At 35.3% G+C, this 22,561-nt stretch overlaps 1 protein-coding gene across 1 annotated transcript in view; it reads right to left on the bottom strand.

The window, feature by feature from the left end:
* Positions 1 to 10,141: 10,141 nt before the first annotated feature.
* The window catches only part of LOC129904651 (uncharacterized), a 32,824-nt gene continuing 20,404 nt past the window's right edge, over positions 10,142 to 22,561 (bottom strand). Inside the window, exon 3 of the mRNA XM_055980227.1 lies at positions 10,142 to 10,636. Within this exon, the coding sequence (XP_055836202.1) occupies positions 10,343 to 10,636 (294 nt within the window). The 3' untranslated portion in view covers positions 10,142 to 10,342. The remainder of the gene's footprint in view (positions 10,637 to 22,561) is intronic.

Raw genomic sequence — 22,561 nt, 5'->3', positions numbered from 1 at the left:
GAGTTTCAGGGTGGTCCCAAACCCTGATATTCTAGAAGGCAACCTAGAGCTCCACCATAGTAGTTCAAGGGTAGTAAACTTGATCGTCAGGGACAGTTAAGCCCAAGTGATGGTTCACAAGCATCAGGCTCTCAAAAGTAGAAGAGTTCAAGCCAGGCTAGGCCATCTCCATCGAGCTGTGCTACTTGTAGTAGGATGCATTTCGGGATGTGCAGGCAGTGTTTCACAGGATGTTCCTCTTATGGATAGGAGGGGAATGGGTGTAGGAACTACCTGACCATAGGTCAGAGTGGTATGAGTCAGTCAATAGGGTCAGCAGTAGGTTCATCTTCATCGATATAGTCTATACGTCTTACCCCAAACTTTAGTAGGTAGAGGAAGAGGCAGAGGAAAAGAGGGAGTTATGGTAGTGTCCAGAACCGTATATATGCACTTGCTGACCAAGAGGACTCAGATTCATCACCAGATGTTTTGACAGGTACATTGATTGTCTGTTCCCATTTTGTTTATGCTTTAATAAATCCTAGATCTACTCTATCCTACGTTACTCCATTTATCACAGAGAAGTTGGGTATAGTATTAAAGTTATTAAATTAACCATTTATTGTATCTACACTAGTTGGTGAGTCTATCATTGCTAAAAGAGTCTATTGAGGTTGCATGATAGAAATTATCAATTGTCAGACCTATGTAGACCTGGTAGAGTTAAAGATGGTCAATTTCTATGTCATCATGGGTATGGACTGGTTAGCATCTTGGTATGCTAATGTTGAGTATAGGAAAAAGATTGTTAGATTCCACTTTCCAGGAGAGGTAGTTCAAGAATGGAAAGGTAGTACAGCAACACCAAAAGATAGGTTTATTTCCTATCTTAAGGCAAGGAGGATGATTATAAAGGGTTGTATTTTTTATCTTATGCGTGTTCAGGATATAGATGCAGAACCACCAACTCTTCAGTCTATTCTGGTGGTTAATATATTTCCAAATGTATTTCTAAATGAACTTCCTAGTATTCCTCCAGAATGGGAAATTGATTTTGCTATCGATATGCTAGCAGATACACAATCCATATCTATCCCTCCTTATAGAATGGCTCATGTTGAGCTAAAAGAGTTGAAGGATCAACCGAAAGACTTGCTGTATAAAGGTTTTATCAGGCCTAGTGCTTCATCGTGGGGTGTTCCAGTGTTATTTTTGAGAAACAAAGAGGCTCACTAAGAATGCTTATCAATTACCGATAGTTAAATAAGGCAGTATAAAGAATAAGTATCCCCTTTCAAGGATCTATGACTTGTTTGATTAGTTATAATGTACTAAGTGCTTCTCAAAGATTGATTTGAGATCAGGGTACCATCAGGTACGAGTTCAGGAGAAAGACAATCCAAAGATAGCTTTTAGGACCAGATATGGATATTTTGAGTTCTTGGTTAGATCTTTTGGATTAACTAATGCCCTAGAAGTGTTCATGGACCTGATGAATAGAACATTTAGACCATATCTAGACATGTACATGATTGTATTAATTGATGAAATTTTGGTATATTCATGTTCAAAAGATGATCATGCAGATCATTTGTGAGCAGTCCTTCAGGTTCTTCGAGATCGGGAACTTTACGCAAAGCTATCTAAGTGTGAGTTTTTGTTGAAATCCATCACTTTCTTAGGCCATATTGTATCAGATGAAGGCATTATGGTGGATACACAAAATATTAAGGTAGTGTAAACTCAGTCCAGGCCCATGACTCCAACAGAAATTCATAGTTTCCTAGGGTTAGCTGGGTACTACAGAAGGTTTGTGGAGGGACTTTCTTCACTATTGGGACCAGTGATAAAGCTGACTCAGAAATAAGTGAAGTTTCAGTGGATGGAGGCTTGCAAGCATAGGTTCCAAGAGCTAAAGGACAAGTTGACATCAGCACCAATTCTAGGCTTGCCCGAGGGTTCAAAGGTCTATGTAGTGTCTTGTGATGCTTCTGGTATTGGGTTGGGATATTTTCTAATGCAATATGGTAAGGTGATCGCATACGCTTCAAGGCAATTAAGGAACCATGAAAAGAACTATCCGACCCATGATTTAGAGTTGGCGAACACTGCACATGCATTAAAGATTTGGAGACACTATCTATATAGCATTTATGTTGATATCTTTACATATCGTAAGAATTTCAGTATATCTTTAGACAGAAGTAGTTAAATCCGCGACATCTTTGATCACTTGAGTTATGAAAAGACTATGATGTAGATATTTTATATCATCCAGGGAAGGCGAATGTTATAGCCGATGCCCTTAGTCGCAAATCTATGGGTAGTTTATCCTATTTAGGTGTTAAGAGGCACGAGTTAGCTTGAGAGATTCATCAGCTAGCTAGCTTGGGAGTCAGATTATTAGAGGTAGATGATAGTAAGTTCACAATTCAGGACACAGCCATATCATCTCTAGTTGTGGAGATAAAGGCACGACAACATGAGGATCCTACCTTGGAATAGCTCAGAGCATACACTCGGGACAAGAAGTCTTTAGACTTTTAAGTAGAAGAAGATAGAATTCTCAAATATAGAGATCAATTGTGTGTTCCAAATATTGCAGGGCTTCGATATCAGATTGTGGTTTATAAATATCATTCCCATTATTCCATTCACTCAAGTTTAATGAAGATGCACCATGATATTAAGGAGATCTATTGGTGGTATGAGATGAAGAAGGACAATGCTGAGTTTATGGCATAGTGTCCTAACTGCCAATAGGTAAAAGTGGAGCATTAAAAGCCTGTTGGGCTAGTCCAGGAGATAGTCATTCCTTTGTAGAAGTGGGAAGCAATTAATATGGGTTTTATTACAGGGTTACCCCGGTCATGTCATAAGTTTTATTCTATTTGGGTAATTATTGATAGGCTAACAAAATTGGGTTACTTTTTACTAGTCAAAACTACTTTTACAGCCAAAGGCTATGCAGGGCTTTATATTAGAGAGATTGTTAGGCTGCACGGTATCCAATATCTATTATCTTTGATAAAGGACCAACATTTACCTCAAACTTCTAGAAGTCTTTACAGAAAGGACTGTGGACATAAATTAATCTTAGTAGAGCCTTTCACCCTCAAACAGATGGGCAGGCTGAGCGCACAATTCTGATGCTTGAGGATATGATATGATCATGTGTCCTAGACTTCAAGGAAAGTTGGGATGACCACTTATCACTTATTGAGTTTGCATACAATAATAGTTATCATTCCTGTATCAGGATGGCACCTTATGAAACTTTGTATGGGTGAAATATAAATCCCTTATTGGATGGTTCGAGGTAGGTGAGTCAGGGTTGATTGGACCAGACTTAGTGTAATAGTTCTAGGCATGGTTCCTTGGTAACTTCTAGTTTGATCAGGGAAACCACAAAAAATGAATCTGCTAATAAAGGTTACAGATTGATAGTAGATTAGGTTAAGCTTATTTGGGAGCAGTTTTTGATAGCTCAAAGCCTACAGAAGTCACACTCAGATGTGCAGAGAAGGGATTTAGAGTTTTGTATTGATGACTGGTATTCTTGAAAGGCTCACCTATAAAGGGTGTTATGAGATTTGGCAAGATGGGAAAGCTTAGTCCAAGATTCATTGGGTCATACCGGATCCTACGAAGGGTGGAACGAGTGACTTATGAGTTAGTGCTCCTTCGGTGTTAAAATCTGTTCATCTACTTTTCCATGTATCGATGCCACAAAAGTGCATATGAGACCCTTCTCGGGTTGTCCCAGTTGAGGATGTTCAGATCATAGAAAAGTTGTCCTATGAGGAAATTCTAATTTCCATATTAGATCAAAAAGTATGAAAATTGAGGACCAAATATATGACTTCGATAAAGTATTATGGATAAACAAGAATAGAGAAAAGACCACCTTGGAAGATAAGGATGGCATGAGGTCAAAATATCCTCACTTGTTAAAAGACCACCTGGGAAGCTGAGGATGGCATGAGGTCAAAATATCCTCATTTGTTTCATACACCCCAGGGTGATGGCATAACAGTTTATATTAATATAGTAAGGTAATATACTTATTTGGTTTTTATATTATTGTGTTATACCTCATACTTTTGTACCTTGGAAGGTTCCTAACTTACGTAAGCTCTTAAGTTTCTTGAAAGGCTCTTAAGCTTCTTAGAAGTCACCATGTGAGCCAGATAATCCATGACGTCATCAAATAACTCTAAGGAAGGAAGAATGAGATACCCTATAATAGAGAAGATTGGAAATAGGGTCATAAGAATTCAGAAGAAGTTGGAGACCAAATAATGAATCGTAGGACTCGACTTACTTACTTAAGCTACCAACTTGGAAATCTTACATACTTAAGCTACTTGAGTACATACCAAGATTACGTAGCAAGGATTACATAGGTTCATAAAGTAAGATGAGAATACGAACCCACTAGGGGGAAAAGAAGGTGACACGTGGTAGCATGGGAGAATTCCATGTGGAAGCAGCTGGAGGTTCCATGTGGAAGAAGCTGGAGCAAGGGGTGGGCCCCCATATGCCACGTGGCAGCTCATGGTTGGAGGAGGTGGTGTGTTAGCCCAGAGAGGAATTTACATATGTCACCAGTTAGGGGTTGACACGTGTCACCCCCTAAAGTAGACTCTATATATATGTGTCTTATGACTCATTAGTTCCATACTTCTCTAGAAAATTCAAGAGAAAAAAATAAGAGAAGAAACCCTACAGCTAGAGAGAAAATAGTGGCGGCCAAGGGGAGAAAAAGGTAAGTTTTCTGATTTCATTCCGTGAATTAATTATCTAGGTTATACCATGATGGTATGAAGTTGTTAGTAATGTAAATTCATGGTTTTTAGCAGCACCAAAAGGCTAACAAACAGCCACGAAGTTTTAGCCGCGCTAAAAGAACTTCCGAGGTGAGTTTTGGCGAGTCTTGGCGAGTTTCAGGCAAGGTAAGGTTTTCCCTTTCAAACTAGAGTTTATGATATAGTTATGAGGTATATTACATATCTTAAATAAGTTTTGAAGTGGAAAAATTACATAAGGATGCTTGACGTTAGAAATAAACTAAATTGAAGTCGTTATAGTTAAATCGGAGTCGAGTAGTGTGTTGTGATTGTGGTGATGTGGCTGTATCTGGGTTGATTGTGTGTTGCAGGACTGGAAAGTATTCTAAAAGGGGTGTGTTTACTTCTGGTTGAAGCCACACGACCCTCCATTTCATATTGTTAAAGGTTTTACAAAATAAAGGTTAAAAACTCTATTTTGGTATCGTAGTTTTCAGCTAGTTGTTGGGGTTGTATTGAGAAATGTTGAAGAGATTTGATTGTATATATAGCTGCTGGTTGTTTTTGGTAATAGGGATTCTAAGATTAGCAGTTGGATAGGGTAATTTATAGGGGAGATGCTGCCCGATTTCCGGCAACCTCAGAACTAGTAATAAACTAGTCTAGGGAAGTGGATAAGGAAATGATTTCTATGGATACTTAGTTGTTGAGTTGGAAAATGGAAAGCGAAAGGTTATTAGCCTTAGTATTACTTTCATGTCAAATAAGTACAAGAGACGACGGGGCGAACGTGGTTAAGAGTAATCCATAAGAGGTATGTGAAGCTATCTCCTTTCTCTTGGCATGTCTTTGGCATGAGTAAATAGAGCTATCCTTCTTTCCTCTTGGTATGATTTTGATGAAGTATGATGCTATTATGCTATAATTATTCACTGATCCATGATGGTCTGGGTACGATATATGCATATGATGACTCCATGAGGTAAAGTAGAGAGTATGTAAACCTTATTCTTTCTCTTCCTTTGACATGTCCTAAATGTAAGTAAAATGTGATACGAGCTCTGGGGTAACTCCACTCTTAAGTCCTAAGTGTAATTCGTATCTCTTATTCACTTCTGAATGTCAAGCTCTTATAGTAAATTGGACTACTTTCCTTGAACTCTATATGCTAAGAAGTATTGGATGCATAAGCTCCTAGTCCTAAGGACTATATGACGACAGGTATCCCTGGTTCTATGAACTGTCAGTATTACTTTGGTGCCTATCTAGGGTCCCCGAGATTCTAGGTGATATAGGCCCTAATGGCATTTAGAGGACACTCGAGATGACTACACACTACTCTGGTCCTCAGATGATAACTTAATCTTCATATATTGTCGAGTCTCTGATAATGATTTAAATTACATAGGGTTACTCACTACTCCACTCATGTATACTGTAATACATCTTTCACCGAGTTCCAGGCTGGCTATAATATAATTATATGATATATGGATTGGGCCGAATATTCCTTGGTATTATTATATGATAAATGGATCCGGCCGAACGTTCCTCGGTATTACTATATGATAAATAGATCGGGCCGAATGTTCCTCGACATTATTATACGATAAATAGATCGGGCAAAATGTTCCTCGGCATTACTATATGATAAATGGATCGGGTTGTACGTTCTTCAGCATTATTATATGAGATAGCACTAATAGCACATAGATGTTTATGATAACAGAGTGATGTAGTTGTTACACCGGATCCCCGAATGGGCTGGGTACAGTACGTGATGATAGTATGTACGACTTTATGTTATAAACTACAGGTACAGTAAATGATTGATGTCATACTTGCCCCTGCATCCCTATGCCAACTGTAATTTCCTTATGATGTCTATGCTTATATACTCAGTACATATGTCGTACTGACCCCCTTTCTTAGGGGGCTGCGTTCATGCCCGCAGGTATAGATACACACTTTGGGAATCCGCCAGCGTAGGAGTTCCACTCAGCATTTCAAAAGCGCTCTATTTTGTCGGAGCCTAGTTTTGGTACTAACCCTCAATGTATATATTTATTTATTCACGAGTACGGCGGGGGCCCTGTTCCACCTTATGTTACTGTTCTTACTCTTAGAGGTCTGTGGACATGTATGTGGGTTGTATATATGTGTGTGGACAGTGGAGCCTATAAGACTTATATTTTGGGACATTCCCTTTTCCATGGTAGCCTCATCGGCTTATATGTTATCGTGCCTGTTGATTCCTTATAATGCAAATAGGAGATAGGGTTACTTACAGTTAGCACGGGAACACGTGAGTATTCAGTTTGGGCACTCGTCATGACCTACGGGGTTGGGTCATGACATGTTACTTATTATTATAGTTGTTATCACTGTAGTTCTTTTGCTCTGACTGATATTGCAAAGCTATAGTTATTAGCTATTAATATCGTCGTATGCGATGCCTGGTTTGGAATTTCCACATTTTAGATTTTTGGATAGTTACATTTACAGAGGAGACTCCCAAATTTTGGCAACTCCTAAGAACTTAACTTCATTTCTAAGGGGGGGAGATGTAATACCCCTACTTTTTGAAACGTCTAAATTAGCTCATACCTTTGCTGCAAGACAACGAGAGTGATAAATTAAAAATTATGTGGTATGTCACTATTTAATTGTTGAAGGTTCATATATTAAATTTTGAAGTTTAGCGAGGTGCAAAATAAAAGTTGGCAAAAATTATTGTAAGTTCCTTTATAAAGGTTACTCTAAAATTTAGATCAAATATTTCAGAGGTTTTATCCAAATATATAAAGTGTTATGAGACCTATGACCTATCAAATAGAAGATCTATGAGTCTTGTTTCTAATGTATTAAACCGTTTGTCAATACGACTTGGGAATTAAGAGATATTCACGTTTTCATAAGACTGCACAAGTAGGCACATGAAGTGGGTGCCCCCTAGGTCAATGGAACTTTATATATATCTTCTTCTTTGTTTTTTCTTCATTTTTTCATTTTTGAACCAGAAAAAACTTCAAACCCATTCCTAGGATCACCCATATTAGTAATTTTCTCGACCTAAGTCCTTGACTGAAGTTGTGCTCGTCATCATGGTATAATTTATTTTAGTGATTTCATAGCGTATCACACTTTAGTGTTGGTCCAGAAAGGGTTTGACGTTCTTAGGATCAAGGTAAGATCCTTATTTTATTAATTCTATCTTCAATAAGTAGCAAATAGCAATCTACAACGAAAATCCACATTTTTGTTATTAGATTGTCGTGGTGTCTTATATTTGATGTGTTAATTGTGATACTTTCATGTTGTAATATCAAGGGGGTTATTTAAGAAGTCCATAGATAGCTTAAAATTATTGAAAAGTTATGTTAAGGCTATTTCCTTTTTCCGGCATGTTTTCTTAAAACTTAGCCGCTACAAGAAGGTTGTTATTATCGTTGTTATGTTTTAGCCAAGATTATTGGTTGTTTGCTTCCCGAGTTATTGTAATACTCCCTTATCGGGATTCATATTCTGTTAGTAGAGTCCCTAGTTGGGCAGGTCTTAGGGGATATTCGTATAGGTTGCTTATAGCTATATTACTCATTTTTAGCCTACTGAAATGTTATTTTTGCCCTTGGGGTTATTGTGGTTAGCTGCAGAAATGTAATCATGCCTAAAAAGTCTATGTGTTGCCTATAGGGATTTATTTGTGCCTAAGAAGGCTATGTGCTTCCTACAGAGCAATGGTGTTGCCTAAGAGGGCTATGAGCTGCCTATGGGACTATATTGATGCCTGAGAAGGCTATGTATTACCTATGGGTCTATGTTATTGCCAAGAGGGCTATGAATTCACTATGAGGTTATATCAATTCCTAAGAGAGTTATGTGCTTCCTATGGGGCTATATTATTGCCTAAGAGGGCTATGTGGCTACCTACGGGACTAGGGGACTACTAATAGGGGTATATAGACTGAATTGACACCTTCTGGGCTTATGGGGACCTAGGCAGGTGGTCTTGTTTGTTGTTTGTACCTTCCAAACTTATGGGAACTTGGTTAGGTTGTTGTTTTATTATTTTTGATTTGTTTATATTTAGGAGCAGGTCAGTGCGCTTATCTAAATGTTGATTCATTTATCTGATTACTCTCAATATAATATGATACCTGTTCATAGTCTACCGTCTTTCATATTTAGTACATTATTTTGTACTGATGCCCCATTGTCTGGGGGCACTGCATTCATGCCTGAAAGTCCCGACAGACCACCAAATAGACCTCCTCAGTAGCAGGGTTGACTTCTATCAGGTTGGCTAGCCCCTTTCTCTCGGAGCTGCCAAAGTTTGGAGGTTTGTTAGCAATTGTTGTATATATTGGGTAGACTGGGGCCCTGTCCGGCCAAGATTTACTACTCTTTGAGGCTTGCAGACTAGTGTGTGGGTTGTATAGCTATGTTATGGGCCATGTCGGTCTAGTTTGTTGGATTGTTGGGCTTGATAGCTGTTTGATGCATTGTTTTATTAAATACCTGCTTTCAACTTCTGTATAGAGATCATGGTGGCCTCGACGGCCTAATTAGGACTTGTGTGCTAATTGGCTATTTCTTTGTATGAATTGTTGGGAGTAGTTGTTTCTTTTATAGAGTTGTTGACAGGGGTCTTGCCAGCTAAGAGCTTAATTTTAAGCCGAGATATACTTGTTTGTTTTCTTGATTACGTGTGGTTGTCATGCACTAAAAGAAAATGATTCAGTAGGATCGGCTCGGGCCTGAGTTTTGACATTAGGTGCCAGTTGCGCCCCTTGAGTTTGGGGCATGAGATAAGTCTCAACGTAAATTGTTAATTCATTGGTCGTAATCACAATGGATATTGTTCAGTTATAAACATTGAAAGTTCTTGGTCACTTACAGCCATTTACTTCTAAACATGTGTTGTGGGAGATTGTATTTGAGGGAGATTGAGGACCTTTGCACCACTTCAGGACAATGGTTGTATTTCACCGAACTTGCTTCGTACTCAACTTCACCACCCCAAAACGTATTCACTCTTACATGAATTTCCATCATTTTATGTTCTGTATCACTTACAACCATTTTACTCCTAAACATGTGTTGAGGATGATCAAAGATTGGAAACCTTTGAACCACTTCAGGACGACGGTTGTATTTCGCCTAACTTGCTTCATATTCAACTTCACCACCCCAAAATATATTCATTCCTACAAGGATTTCGTCATTTTCTTTTTGAAGGAATAAAAAAATGATGTAGTAGATTGCTTCTAAAAAAAATGTTTGTTGCGTAATCCTAATTATAACGAATCACCAATTAAGGTAACAGAAATTTCAAGGGCATAATTATATGTCAGAATGAAGTTCCAAAATTTATGTTACAGGAAAATATATTTTTTCGAGAATATTTTCTTAAAGTTATTCAATATGCATCTCTTATCATGCTGTGTTATTGTGATACAATAACAAAAGCAAGCTAGAAAGCTAAGCAACAATTGGACAAACAAGTCAGGTAATAAAGCTAACCAAAAAAGAAATTTAAATTGCTCGACAAAGATAGAAAAAGAAGTAATTCATCGATAAGTACAAGAACTAGACTTGGTCAAATTGATGTGTTTGCCTAGGTGATTGCCTTTGAGAGTTACTTGGCAAGAGATATGAATAGAGAACTCGGGCTTTACCAGACTTCCCAATATATAGGCCCTTGATCTCATTAGGAATGTTAAGTTCAGTGGTAAAGAGACACTCTGAATCCGATCTTTAGCATCACTAAGAACTGATATCGCACCATACAGTGGAATTTGGTGCCCTTGAAGAACAGCCACCACAATTCGCTTACTCTTTCTTGGCTCATAGAGCTTCTTCATCTGTTTGAACCATTAAAAAGACACTAAGCTAAATAATGGAAAAAGAACAAGGAGCTACACAAAATAAACTATAGTAACTCATATATAGGTTCATATTTGTTGACACGTCTAAATAAAACCATCGGTTAATTTCATCAAGGTATGGTCAAATAATTTTCTCAAATATAATTTTCATCCTATTTCTTAATTTCATCAGATTTTTCATTTTCCTCATTTTTGAAAAATAATTTTTCTATTTTTTATTTCTTATTACAAAAAATAACTGTGTCAATTGTTACTGCTCCCCCATTCATTTCAATTATTTAATGCAATAATGATTAATGACCTTTAATTATGTCGCCCAGTCCATTGCTATTAGAGGTCGTTTGGTGTAATGGATAAAAATAAATAGTCATAGGATAAAAAAATAATCTAGGGATAAAATATTTGTGTCTTTTTTGATTGCCAAGTTTGGGATAATTTATCCCACTATTTATACCATAGTGATGGATAAGTTATCTCATATACATGGTGGAAAAACATATCCCAGAATAGCTAACAGGAGAATTAATCCTGGAATAACTTGCTCTCAACCAAACGACCCCTTATAGTTATTATGGAAAAGGGTCAAAACTATCCTTTAACTATTCGAAATAGAGCACATGTACCCTTAAACTATATTCTGGCTCAAAAATGCTCTTTCCGTCATACTATTGGCTCACTTCTATCCCTCCGTTTGACAGAATGAAATATGACATCTCATATGTATTAATTTATGCCAAATAGAATCTCCACGTAAGCACCACACCACACCCCATTAATTAAAAGACCAAAATCCACTCATTAAAAGACTCAAACTTAGAAGCTTTCTTCCCACATCCTGATAACCCTAAGTGAGAGAAGGCTCCGAAATTATTTTTGAAGATGTCAGATTCAGAGATGAAATTTAGTAATAATACCATATCTACTATTTTAAAAGGTTATGCAAATTCAGTTAATTTGAAAGCTAGTCAAGTTATCCACTCAATGTTGGTCAAAATGTGGTCCGAAATTGATGATTTTACAAGTTGCAGTCTTGCTGATATGTATAACAAATGTGTTCTGCAAGATGATGAACTAAAAGTGTTTTTAAGGACTAAAAATCCTGATATTGTGGCATGGACTGCAATGATCAGTGGACTTGATCAGCAAGGACGGAAGAAATGGAGAAAGGGACAAATAGGGTTATTAAGATGTGGGAAGAAAGCTTCTAAGTTTGGGTCTTTTAATAGATGAGGTAGGGTGGGGTGTTTATTTGGAGATCCTATGAGGCGTAAATTAATACACATGGGATGCCACATTTTATTCCGTCAAACGGAGGAATAAAAGTGTGTCAATGATATGACGAAAAGGGTATTTTTGAGTTAGAATATAATTTAAGGATACATGTAATTTATTTCGAATAGTTAAAAACTAGTTTTGGCTTTTTTCCATAGTTATTAAACGTGCATGACATCATTTGAAATTGCACATTATAGTATATAGTGGCATTATAATACTTTGTTGTAAAAAGAAATGATCATATTAGTCAAGAACGATATCCTTCTTTATTTTTTCTTTTTAGGGAAACTTACATAAATATACAATATTAAGAAAATATTTATCATTTATAGCAATAAGAAAATAATTTTACTGAACACTTATAATACATTTATAATACAGTTTTAATACATATTGCAGAGAATTATTTATAAAACATATATAATACAAGTTTTATAGATGGATAATACATTTATCACATATTTTAATAGACTTATAATACATTATGTTAGTTTCTTACAACACAAACATAATATATATTTTAAAACACTTATAATACATTTATATTATATGCATAATTCACTTTTAATACAAGTGTAGATTTATCATAATATTACTATATATTGCTATAAATGGTAATAAATAAAAAATATCGCTAAAATCAGTAATTAATTTTTAAAAAGCACTCAATCAATTAATTTTTTCTTCTTTTTACTCCTTTTTTCTACTTCCTTTCTATTTTTCTTTCATTTCTTCTTTCTTTTTATTTCTCTGTTTTTTTCTTTATTTTTTCTCTTCTTTTTCTGTTCATTTGTTTTTTTCTGTGTCATATTATACTTTATTTTCTTCTTTCATCATAATCAATCTTAGATTTTTTTACTTTTTATTTTTTACTTTATTTATTTCTTTTTCCTTTCCTAATTTTTTTTTCTTTTTTTCTCCATAATCTAATTTCGTTTATTTTTTTTCTATTTTTCTTTACTTCTTTTTTTTTTGTTTTTTCTTCTTTTTAATTTATTTTTCTCTCAAATAATTTTATTTACCTGTTTTTGTCAAAATCTAATTTCATATTCAATTTGACTCCTTTATTTTTGTTCTTTTTCATTTCTTCTCTTTTCTATATAAATAAACAAGATAACTAATATAGTACAACTTCTTTTTTATTTTTATTTTTTCATACATCAATTATCAAAAACTAACTTATTCTAGCATATAATAAACCAAGTCAGTAGTTATTGAAGTATATTATTTCAGTATACTATGAAGCTCATATGGTATATATCATGTACTAACATATTCTCATAAAAGACTAGTTCATTCCTTGGAAAAAACACTACTCAGCTATATATGGTATTCACCGTATATACCATATACTGTTGAATATCCTGTTGTTCCTGTTACTATTTTGGTGTTGTTTAGTTTATACCCTTTAATCCAATTACTTACAGTTTTGAGATATGAGCTGGCTTACCTACTGGGGATTATAGTAGGTGTCATCATGACTCGAAAGGTTGGATCGTGACACTAACATAATATCATGAATGATTAATCCACGACATATATCATAATATAGATAAGATATCATAGAGGATTGATTCATACATTCAAAAAGTGTTAAAACTATTTATGATATATTCACATGGTATAGATGTCATTTACTAACATGGTATCATAGAAACTGACACAACTTGAACAGTCTTCTATGATGCCCTCATGATATATTTTATTGAGGGGAACTTACATAGATATGCTATATTAAGAGAAAAAATTACAATTTATATCAATAACATTTTTTTTACTGGACACTGATAATATATTTATAATACATTTTAATACATATTTCAGAGAATAATTTATAAAACACAAATAATACAAGTTTTATTCATGAATAATACATTATCACATATTTTAATACACTTATAATACATTGTGTCGATTTCTTACCAAACAAGCATAATATATTTTAAACACTTATAATACATTTATATTGAATGCATAATTAACTTTTAATACATAGCAGATTTATCATAGTATTAATGTGTACTGCTATAGATGGTAATAAATAAAAAGTATTGCTAAAATCAGTAATTATTTATTAAAAAGTATTCACCCAAATAATTTTTCCTTATATTTATAGGGTAGCATAGAGGGTTGATTCATTCCTTCAACCAAAAAAAAAATACTTCTCAATCCTCTGTGATACTCACTCGATATATCACATACTGCAAGGTATCATAAAAGACATCAATTCTTTCAAAAGAATTTTTTAGATTAAAAAAGTACAATAAAATAGAGTTTTAAGCTTAATTTTAATATTTAAATTTTGAAATTAATTTAGTAAATTTTACTCATTAAAAAAACTACAAAAAACATAGTCATATTTTAGATAAAAATATTAGTTATATAAATTATAAATGTTCTCTATTAGTTAAGATTTTAATTAAGATAAAAGCTAGTAACTTTAATATTTATTTCAATTATTTTTTATTACAATCTAATTATTTAGTTTCCCCATATTTTTATTAGTATATAAGCAATCAAATACTATATTTGTTTTTATTATATCTAAAAAGAAAAAGAAAAAGGGAAACAAAAATATAGAAAAGAAAAGACGAACTTGGATTCGGCAAATAAAGAAGATTTATGAAGACGTCAAATATAACTTTGTAACAAGAAAACAAATCAAAAGAATGAAATGTAAATTTATTGAATGATATAATATTGCAATTAATGTGCGCTTGATTTTAGGCTGAGCGTCGGTCAGTTGAGAACGAGAATGGACATGTCGGGAAAAAAAATTGCAAACTAGAATGGACATGTCGGGATTTGTTTTTAATTCGTATAGATATTTAATAATTAATTAATATATAGGCAAATTGGGATAATTATTTTATTTTTGATGGACAGTTTGTGTACTTTTCCCTTCTTATTTTAAGTTTACTAATTAATGGGATGCATATGGGTTGGTCTTGATTTTTTGCTCCTCGTAAGAAAAGTCTTGCAAAAATAAACTTCATTTATTGAATGAAAATTCTTTGGATAATATTGCTCTCACATCTAAATAAATAAAGAAAGCTTGCATTTTGATAACTAAATGAAATTTTAAAAATTATATATTTTTTCCTTATTTTCTGACTTTTTTTCCTTACGTTTCTTTTTTCTTTCATTTTTTTTTATGTATTTTGTTCTTTTCCTTTTTTCTTTCTCTTTTTTTCTTATGTTTTTTTCTTTTCCTTCTAAATTTTTATTCCTTTCTTTTTTTTTCTTATCTTTATTTTTTAAATTTTTTTTTTAATTATGGAACTAAAAAATTATTTATTTTATACATTTTGTACTTCTTTTAAATAAAATGATCTCTAGATTCAAGTGTCAAGGTTCAACACAATTTTTTTCTTCATATTTACTATTTTAAATTATATATGATTTAAAATTTCACGAGATACTCTATGACTCTATCTTTAGAGGCAATACTTAGCCCAAAAACTTTCAAAAAATAAGTTACGTCCCATGGGCAAGAGTTGACACAATCTTTTTGTGTCTTAATTTATGAAGTGCTCTATTACTTTTGTATTAGAGGCGATACTTAGACCAAAAACTTTTCAAGTTATGCCACATGTGCAAGAACTACTACATTATTTCTTGATTTATCATATACTCTATAACTCTTGCCTTTTAGCCCAAAGACTTTCAAATAATAAGTTAAGCCCCATGGGCAAGACTCAATATCACATTGTGTTTTGATTTATGAAACACTCTAACTATTGCCTTAGAGATAAGACTTGTTAGTCCAAGGACGCCCTAGAGGTAAGACTTGTTAGTCCAAGGACTACCAAACAACAAGTTAAACCACATAGGCAATACTTGATACTACCACATTATGTATTGATTTATTAGATGTTTAACTCTTGTCTTAGTATTAAGACTTAGACCAAGAACTTCACAAGTTACACTCGATGGGCAAGACTTGACAGTACTACATTGTGTCTTAATTTATCATATGATCTATAACTCTTGCCTCTTAGCCCAACAACTTTCAAACAACAAGCTAAGCCCCTTGGGCAAGACTTGACAATATCACATTGTATTTTGATTATAGAGGTAAGATTTGTTAGTCCAAGGACTATCAAACAACAAGTTAAGCCTCATGGGCAAGACTTGACACCACCACATTATGTATTGATTTATTAGATGCTCTATAAATCTTGTCTTAGAGTCAAGACTTAGACAAAAAACTTCACAAGTTATGCCCCATGAGCAAGACTTGACACTACTAAATTGTGTCTTGATTTATTATATACTTTATAACTTTTGCCTCTTAGCGCAACGACTTCCAAACAACAAGTTAAGCCTCACGTACAAGACTTGACAATTCACATTGTGTTTTGATTTATGAGATATTATATATTTATTGCCCTAGAGGTAACACTTGTTAGTCCAAGTACTTCCAAACAACAAGTTAATCCCCCCGGGCAAGGCTTGACACTACCACATTATAAATTGATTTATTAGATGTTTCATATCTTTTGTCTTAGAGGCAAGACTTAGTCCAAGGACTTTAAAGAACAAGTTGCACCTCATGGGCACACTTTACTCCATTTTTACTAAGTCTAACTTATGGAGAACACAATACCTTTTGCCTCTAAGGCAGAACATAGCTCAGGGGTTAAAAGAACATGTCTCATGGACAATACCTTATGAGATGCTCTATAACTCTTGCCTTCAAGGCAAGACTAGACCAAGAACTTCAAAATAATAAATTACTCCTTATGGGCAAAACTTGATACCACATTGTGTCTTGATTTATGAAATACTCTATAAATCTTTCCTTAGAGGAAAGACTTAGCCCAATGACTTTCAAATAACAAGTTGTGCCTCATGGACAACAATTTCCACAATTTTCACTAAGTCAAACTTATGGGAAATACAATAAATTTTGTATTAAAAGCAAAACACAACTCAAAGGCTCAATGGCTTAATATATATATATATATATATATATATGGAGAGAGAAATGAAAAAAGATAAAAAATAGAAATAGAGAAAAAAAAACGATAGATAAAAAAATAAAGAAAGAGAAAAAAATGGAAGAAGAAAAATGAAAAATGAAAAAGAAACAAAAGAAAAGAGAAAAAATAATAAATAAAGAAAATAAATAAAGAGAAAAATGAAAAGAAAAAGAAAAGTTGAGAGGCATTGAGCATGGAGAGTTGTTTAAAAAAATATTTAAGGTGTAGAGGGGTAAAAATATATTTTGACTAAACTTAAAGTGGTAGAAAGGACATTTTTATAAAACTTATCTTACGAGAGACAAAAGATCAATACCACCAAATTTGGAGGACACCATATGTAATTTCCTACTTATTTTTGTACTTAAACTAGCCAATTGGGTGGTTTGATAGGCCCCAAAAAAAGGCGGTGCACAAGTGGCCCCTTTGACAAATCAAGATGAGTGGGTCCTCAAAAATTAGGTAAGATGGCATGTTTTCGTGTCAGTTATGAGTTTTAACCCATGTAACAACCCATTTCAGTCATTATGAATAGACTAATGGAAAATAAATTTGGTTCAGAAAACTTATGAGTAGTAACTTAGAAATTTCGAGACTACACCAAACTTGGATATAATGTGAGTCAGGTGAGGTCTACGACAATTAAGTAATGGATTGAAGTTGATTATGAGGTATTGATTGTTTGAGAACCGAGAAATTAAGGAACCTTTACGGCTTTACAAAATTGAATTCTGGGGTTAGAACTCCCGAAATTGATTTTGGCCTAAAATAGTTATTTTAAAATATCAAGATTTGAGGTTGTTTTGTAAAATGGGGGATTGAAAAATAAATTACAAGTTTCTGTCTCTATGCAAGCCGCCATAGCGAGCTGAATCTCGTTAAGGCAAGGCTGCTATAGTGGGCAATTGTGGGATTTTAAGTTAGAAAATTTCAAAATCGTTTTTATTTCTACAACTTTGCTCTTGGAGAGCTATAGACGGCCTATGGCTATTTTTTAAGTTTTCCACTAATTTCTTTGGTAAAGGTAAGTTAATCATTCCTTTAACTTGTAATTAAATTCTTAGACCTTAGAATCTATGAGAATCTCTTATAGAAAGGTTTTGGTCTAAAATTAGCGGTGGAAAAAGCCCTAGTTGGGTAGATGATCATGAAATTGACCAAGAGTTAAGATGTTGATATAATCGGGGTAGTGTAGGCCATTGTTCATTAATTACTTGTATTCTTTATTTGTTTTAGACCAAGAACTAGCCAAAACATTGAAAAAGGGAAAGATCCAGTTCTTTACAGTTTCCAAGGCTTGTTTCGATGTAAGTGATGGTTTTGTTTTCTCATTTGTTTTATATGTGTCTATTAACTACTTCGTTAGTATTACATGCATGATTTACGATTAGGAAAATGGAAAGAACATGAATTAAAATGATATTCTGTTATCCAATTGTATGCAATAAATATATTACTTTGTTGTACAAAAGTGTATCGTTCATTGTGTTTGTGATTGTGTTATGTGATTTCATATTGGGTTGGGTACTATGTCGATACATTTGAATCAGGTACCATGCCTATACGATTGGATCAAGTACCATATCGGTAAATTTGAAATGGGTACCACACTGGTACACTAACTATTGGAACAGGCACCACGCCAGTACAACAAGTTGGGTATCTGTTCCATGAGAGAACCATTGTTTGACTGTTGCTTTAAGACCCCGTAAGTTGAAAAGTCAAAACGAAGGAAAGACGTGGAGGAATGGACTGGTATCAGTTTCTACGACTCAACCTATGAGCCGTAGAAGCTCCTACGAGTCGTAGGATGGCTCATAGGCTTAATGATAAGGTTGAAAATTTTGGCTAAGGAGAGAAGTGAGTTTACGAGTCAAGTTATGACCTGTAGAAGTTTAGCCAAGTCGTATAAATGACTCGTCAAGGAAATTCATACACCTGGTCCTATAGGTCGCTTAAACCCTGCAGAACGACTCAAGTCTACGATTCGTGATTAGGTCTAGAGGAACTCAAAGACTCAGTCCTCAGGGGTTTCTCAGACCCTGTAGGTCGAGTTCTTTTGACGAATCGTAAGGGGGTCTACGACTCATAGACGAGTCATAGGGTCAATTTTGGAAAGTCTTAAAGAGGGGTATTTTGGTCTGGTTCCATGCCTTAACATCAAAATGTGGTCATTTTGGGACTGAAATTTACCCTATATAAAGACCCTAAGCTAACCCAAACCCCTCATTCTCACACTTAGACTCAAACACAAAATTCCTTCCTCCCAAGGTTCCTCCCAAGGGTTTCATCTTCCAAGCTAAGGTTTCATTCCCAAGGTCTTCAAGTCTCCATTTTCGAAGCTTGCATTAGGTCTTTGTTCCCCAAGTATGTGGGTCTCTATTCATGGGTCCTTCCACCCATGGAGCCCATGTATTTTTTTCTAAACCTAATAGCTCAATTTAAATTGTGGATTTTATGGATTTTCATATTATAATTTCAAATGTATAGATTCTTGAATAACTGGAGTTTATTTATATATCTTAGCTTATATTGACTCTTAATTTATTGAATGGTTGATTTATCAAAGGTCCTTATATGAAAGCATGAAAAAGGATTTTAAAGGGAATTGGTGAGTTGTTTTGAGTATGTTTTATAGTGGTGCATTCCATTGCTCTCATACATGCTAGTGTTGATGTAAATGATTTGAAGTTGAATTGGCTAAACCCAACATGTTTTACCATGACTTTAAAAGAATGGTCAATTGATTCAAAGGGGTTCTAACCCAATGTTTACAAAAGTTTATTTACTACGAGTATGAAAGTCTTTAAAGAATGATTGAATGACGATGAAAGGGCTTCTTAGACAAAGAGTGAATTCTATGTGATAAGAACAATTCTCACATTTCAAAATTGTTCATTTGTCAGTCTCCGATGAAACCCATTGATATCCGACATTGCCGGTGTAATCTTGCTTAATATATATTACTCTCTATTCTATAATTTTTGTTTCTTCACTTTGTGTATTCGACTTTGACTACTTTTTGGTTGACCTCTTTACATTCTTCAAAATTATTTTGTGGGAGTGACAAATTCGACTTTGAAGTTTATTGTTTTCTAGCCATCTGTATACCTTCTTCAGGATTTCCTCAACAGATTTAGAAATTTTAGCTTGCTCGCTTTGGTTTTTGTTGCATCAGTTCGTCACTCTCTACATCTGCTTCTCATTATCTGGTTGATTTTTTCATCTGGGTATTCGCTACATTTGATATTGGGCTAAGTATTATCCCATACTTTTCAACCACGAGCACCGTGGATAGTGCGTTGAAGGTGTTCGATGAAATTTCTCAACGAAATATTGCTTCATTAAATGCTATTATTTTTGGATTTTGGCCCAAAGATTCATTCAACCCAAGATCTACTACCCACACAACCCAAAGGTCATTGTGAACAGCATCTTGGCAAGCCGATGTGGACAGTAACTCCAACGTGAACAGTAACTCCAAAGTGAATAGTACTCCGACGTGAACAGTGTTTTCCGACGGCAACCAGGTTCATTTCAACTAGAGTTGGTACCTCCGGTTTCCATATCTTTCCATATCTATTCTTTGCTCATACAATTGTAGTTAAATTTTTCTGACTTTAAACCTTTGAATAATTTATTAGTTTATACGCATTTTTGTGGCTTTGGATAGTGATGGTAGACTCGGGTCATGTTCTCGCTCAGGAACGGAGACGGGGATGGGGATGGGGATGAGGATAAGGAGGGATAAGTGGGTTAAAGGAGCGTCTAGACTGAGAGTAGGTTCTTGAAACATTGAGACGTTGATGGGAAAATCCATAGAGCTAGTTAAGATTCTCAAAAAGAGGAAGATTACTATAGCTTGTGTACAAGAGACCAAATGGGTAGGTTCTAAAGCTAAAGAGGTAGACGGATATAAGTTTTGGTTCTCTGGTAGATCGAAGTATAGGAATAGGATAAGCATTTTAGTAGACAACAATTTAAGGGACCAGGTGGTGGAGGTTAGGAGAGTCACTGATAGGATGATGCCAATTAAGGTGGTTGTTGAAGGGATCACGTTGAACATTATTAGTGCTTATGCGCCACAAGCGGGCTTAGGCGAGGAGGATAAGAGGCATTTTGGGAGGATTTGGACGAGTTAGTGTGAGGCATACCGCCTACTGAGAAGCTTTTTGTGGGAAGGGATTTTAATAGGCACATTAAGTCTATTTCGGAAGGGTATGATGATGTGCATGGAGGCTTTGGCTTTGGGAATAGAAATGGAGGAGAAGTTTCACTTTTGGATTTTGCAAGGGCTTTTGGGTTGGTGATAGCCAATTCGAGTTTTCCAAATAAGGAGGTCCAGTTGGTAACCTTCTAGAGTGCGGTGGCTAAGACTCAGATAGATTTTTTACTTCTTAGGAAGGATGATAAAGGTCTGTGCAGAGACTATAAGGTTAATCTGATCGACAACCTTACGACCCGACATTAGCTCTTGGTGATGGATTTAGGGATCAAGATGACGAGGAAGAAAAGGGTTGGGGATGATCAATCTAGGATCAGATGGGGGAGTTTGACCACGGCTAGCGCCCTGGAGATGGGAGAGAAATTGAAGGATATGGGGGCCTGGGATAGTAGTAGGGATGCGAATACTATGTGGGATAGGACGGCCAGTCGTATTAGGGTTGTAGCAAGGGAAGTGTTGGGAGTCTCGACAGATAGCCGTGGCCGGCATCGAGGGGACTGGTGGTGGAATGGTGGAGTGCAAGGAAAGGTGGAAGCAAAGAAGATAGCGTATGCGAAGCTGATAGAAAGCAAGGATGAGGTGGAGAAGTGGACGAATAGGGAACTTTATAAGATAGCGAGGAAGAAGGTGAAGTCTGTAGTTTCGACGGCAAAAATGGCAGCTTTTGAATGCTTTTATGCTAAACTAAAAGAGAAAGGCGGGGATAGGGAATTGTTCAAGCTAGCCAGGGTGCGAGAGTGAAGGGAACGCGATGTGGATCAAGTGAAGTGCATTAAGAACGAGCATGAAAAAGTATTGGTAAAGGAGATCCCCATTAAACAGAGATGGCAGTCGTACCATAATATCTTGAATGAATAAGGGGACAGAGAGATTGTGTTGGGAGATTTGGAACATACAGGTACACTTCACAATTGTCACGCCTCGGGAGGGTACCCTAGACGTGACCGGCACTTGAAAGCCATTTCTGGCCTCCAAGCGAACCACCTGATTCAGTCACACTATCATTCAATCACATTCACTCAATAGAGGGTTCAATCGTACACACTATTCATATTATGGGGCCGAAGGCCAAACACTATCAACTCATCAAAACAAGTATAATAAAAGCTATTCAATATAACAGTCCAACCTTCCCACACTCTGGTCTATGAAGCCTCTATAAACAATTAGGAGGTGCTAATAACAAGACCATGGCTACCAACAAGCAAGATAAAGAAAACATACAAACAAAACGGTAAAGAAAGTCTGGCATCCTCCAGAAACTAGGAGGGCTCACCAAGTAGCTGGATGTGTGTAGATCTTCAACGGTGCGCCGGTTGATGATCTCTGGTACCTGTCTGTGCATCATGAAACGATGCAAGCCAAATGACGTCAGTACGTGGAATGTATGAGTATGTAAAATGGCTGAATAAAACA

Source organism: Solanum dulcamara, chromosome 9, assembly GCF_947179165.1.
Source record: "Solanum dulcamara chromosome 9, daSolDulc1.2, whole genome shotgun sequence".
NCBI classification, from domain to species: domain Eukaryota; kingdom Viridiplantae; phylum Streptophyta; class Magnoliopsida; order Solanales; family Solanaceae; genus Solanum; species Solanum dulcamara.
Note: the sequence above shows the minus strand (reverse complement) of the source record. Positions and strands in the feature narration are given on the sequence as shown.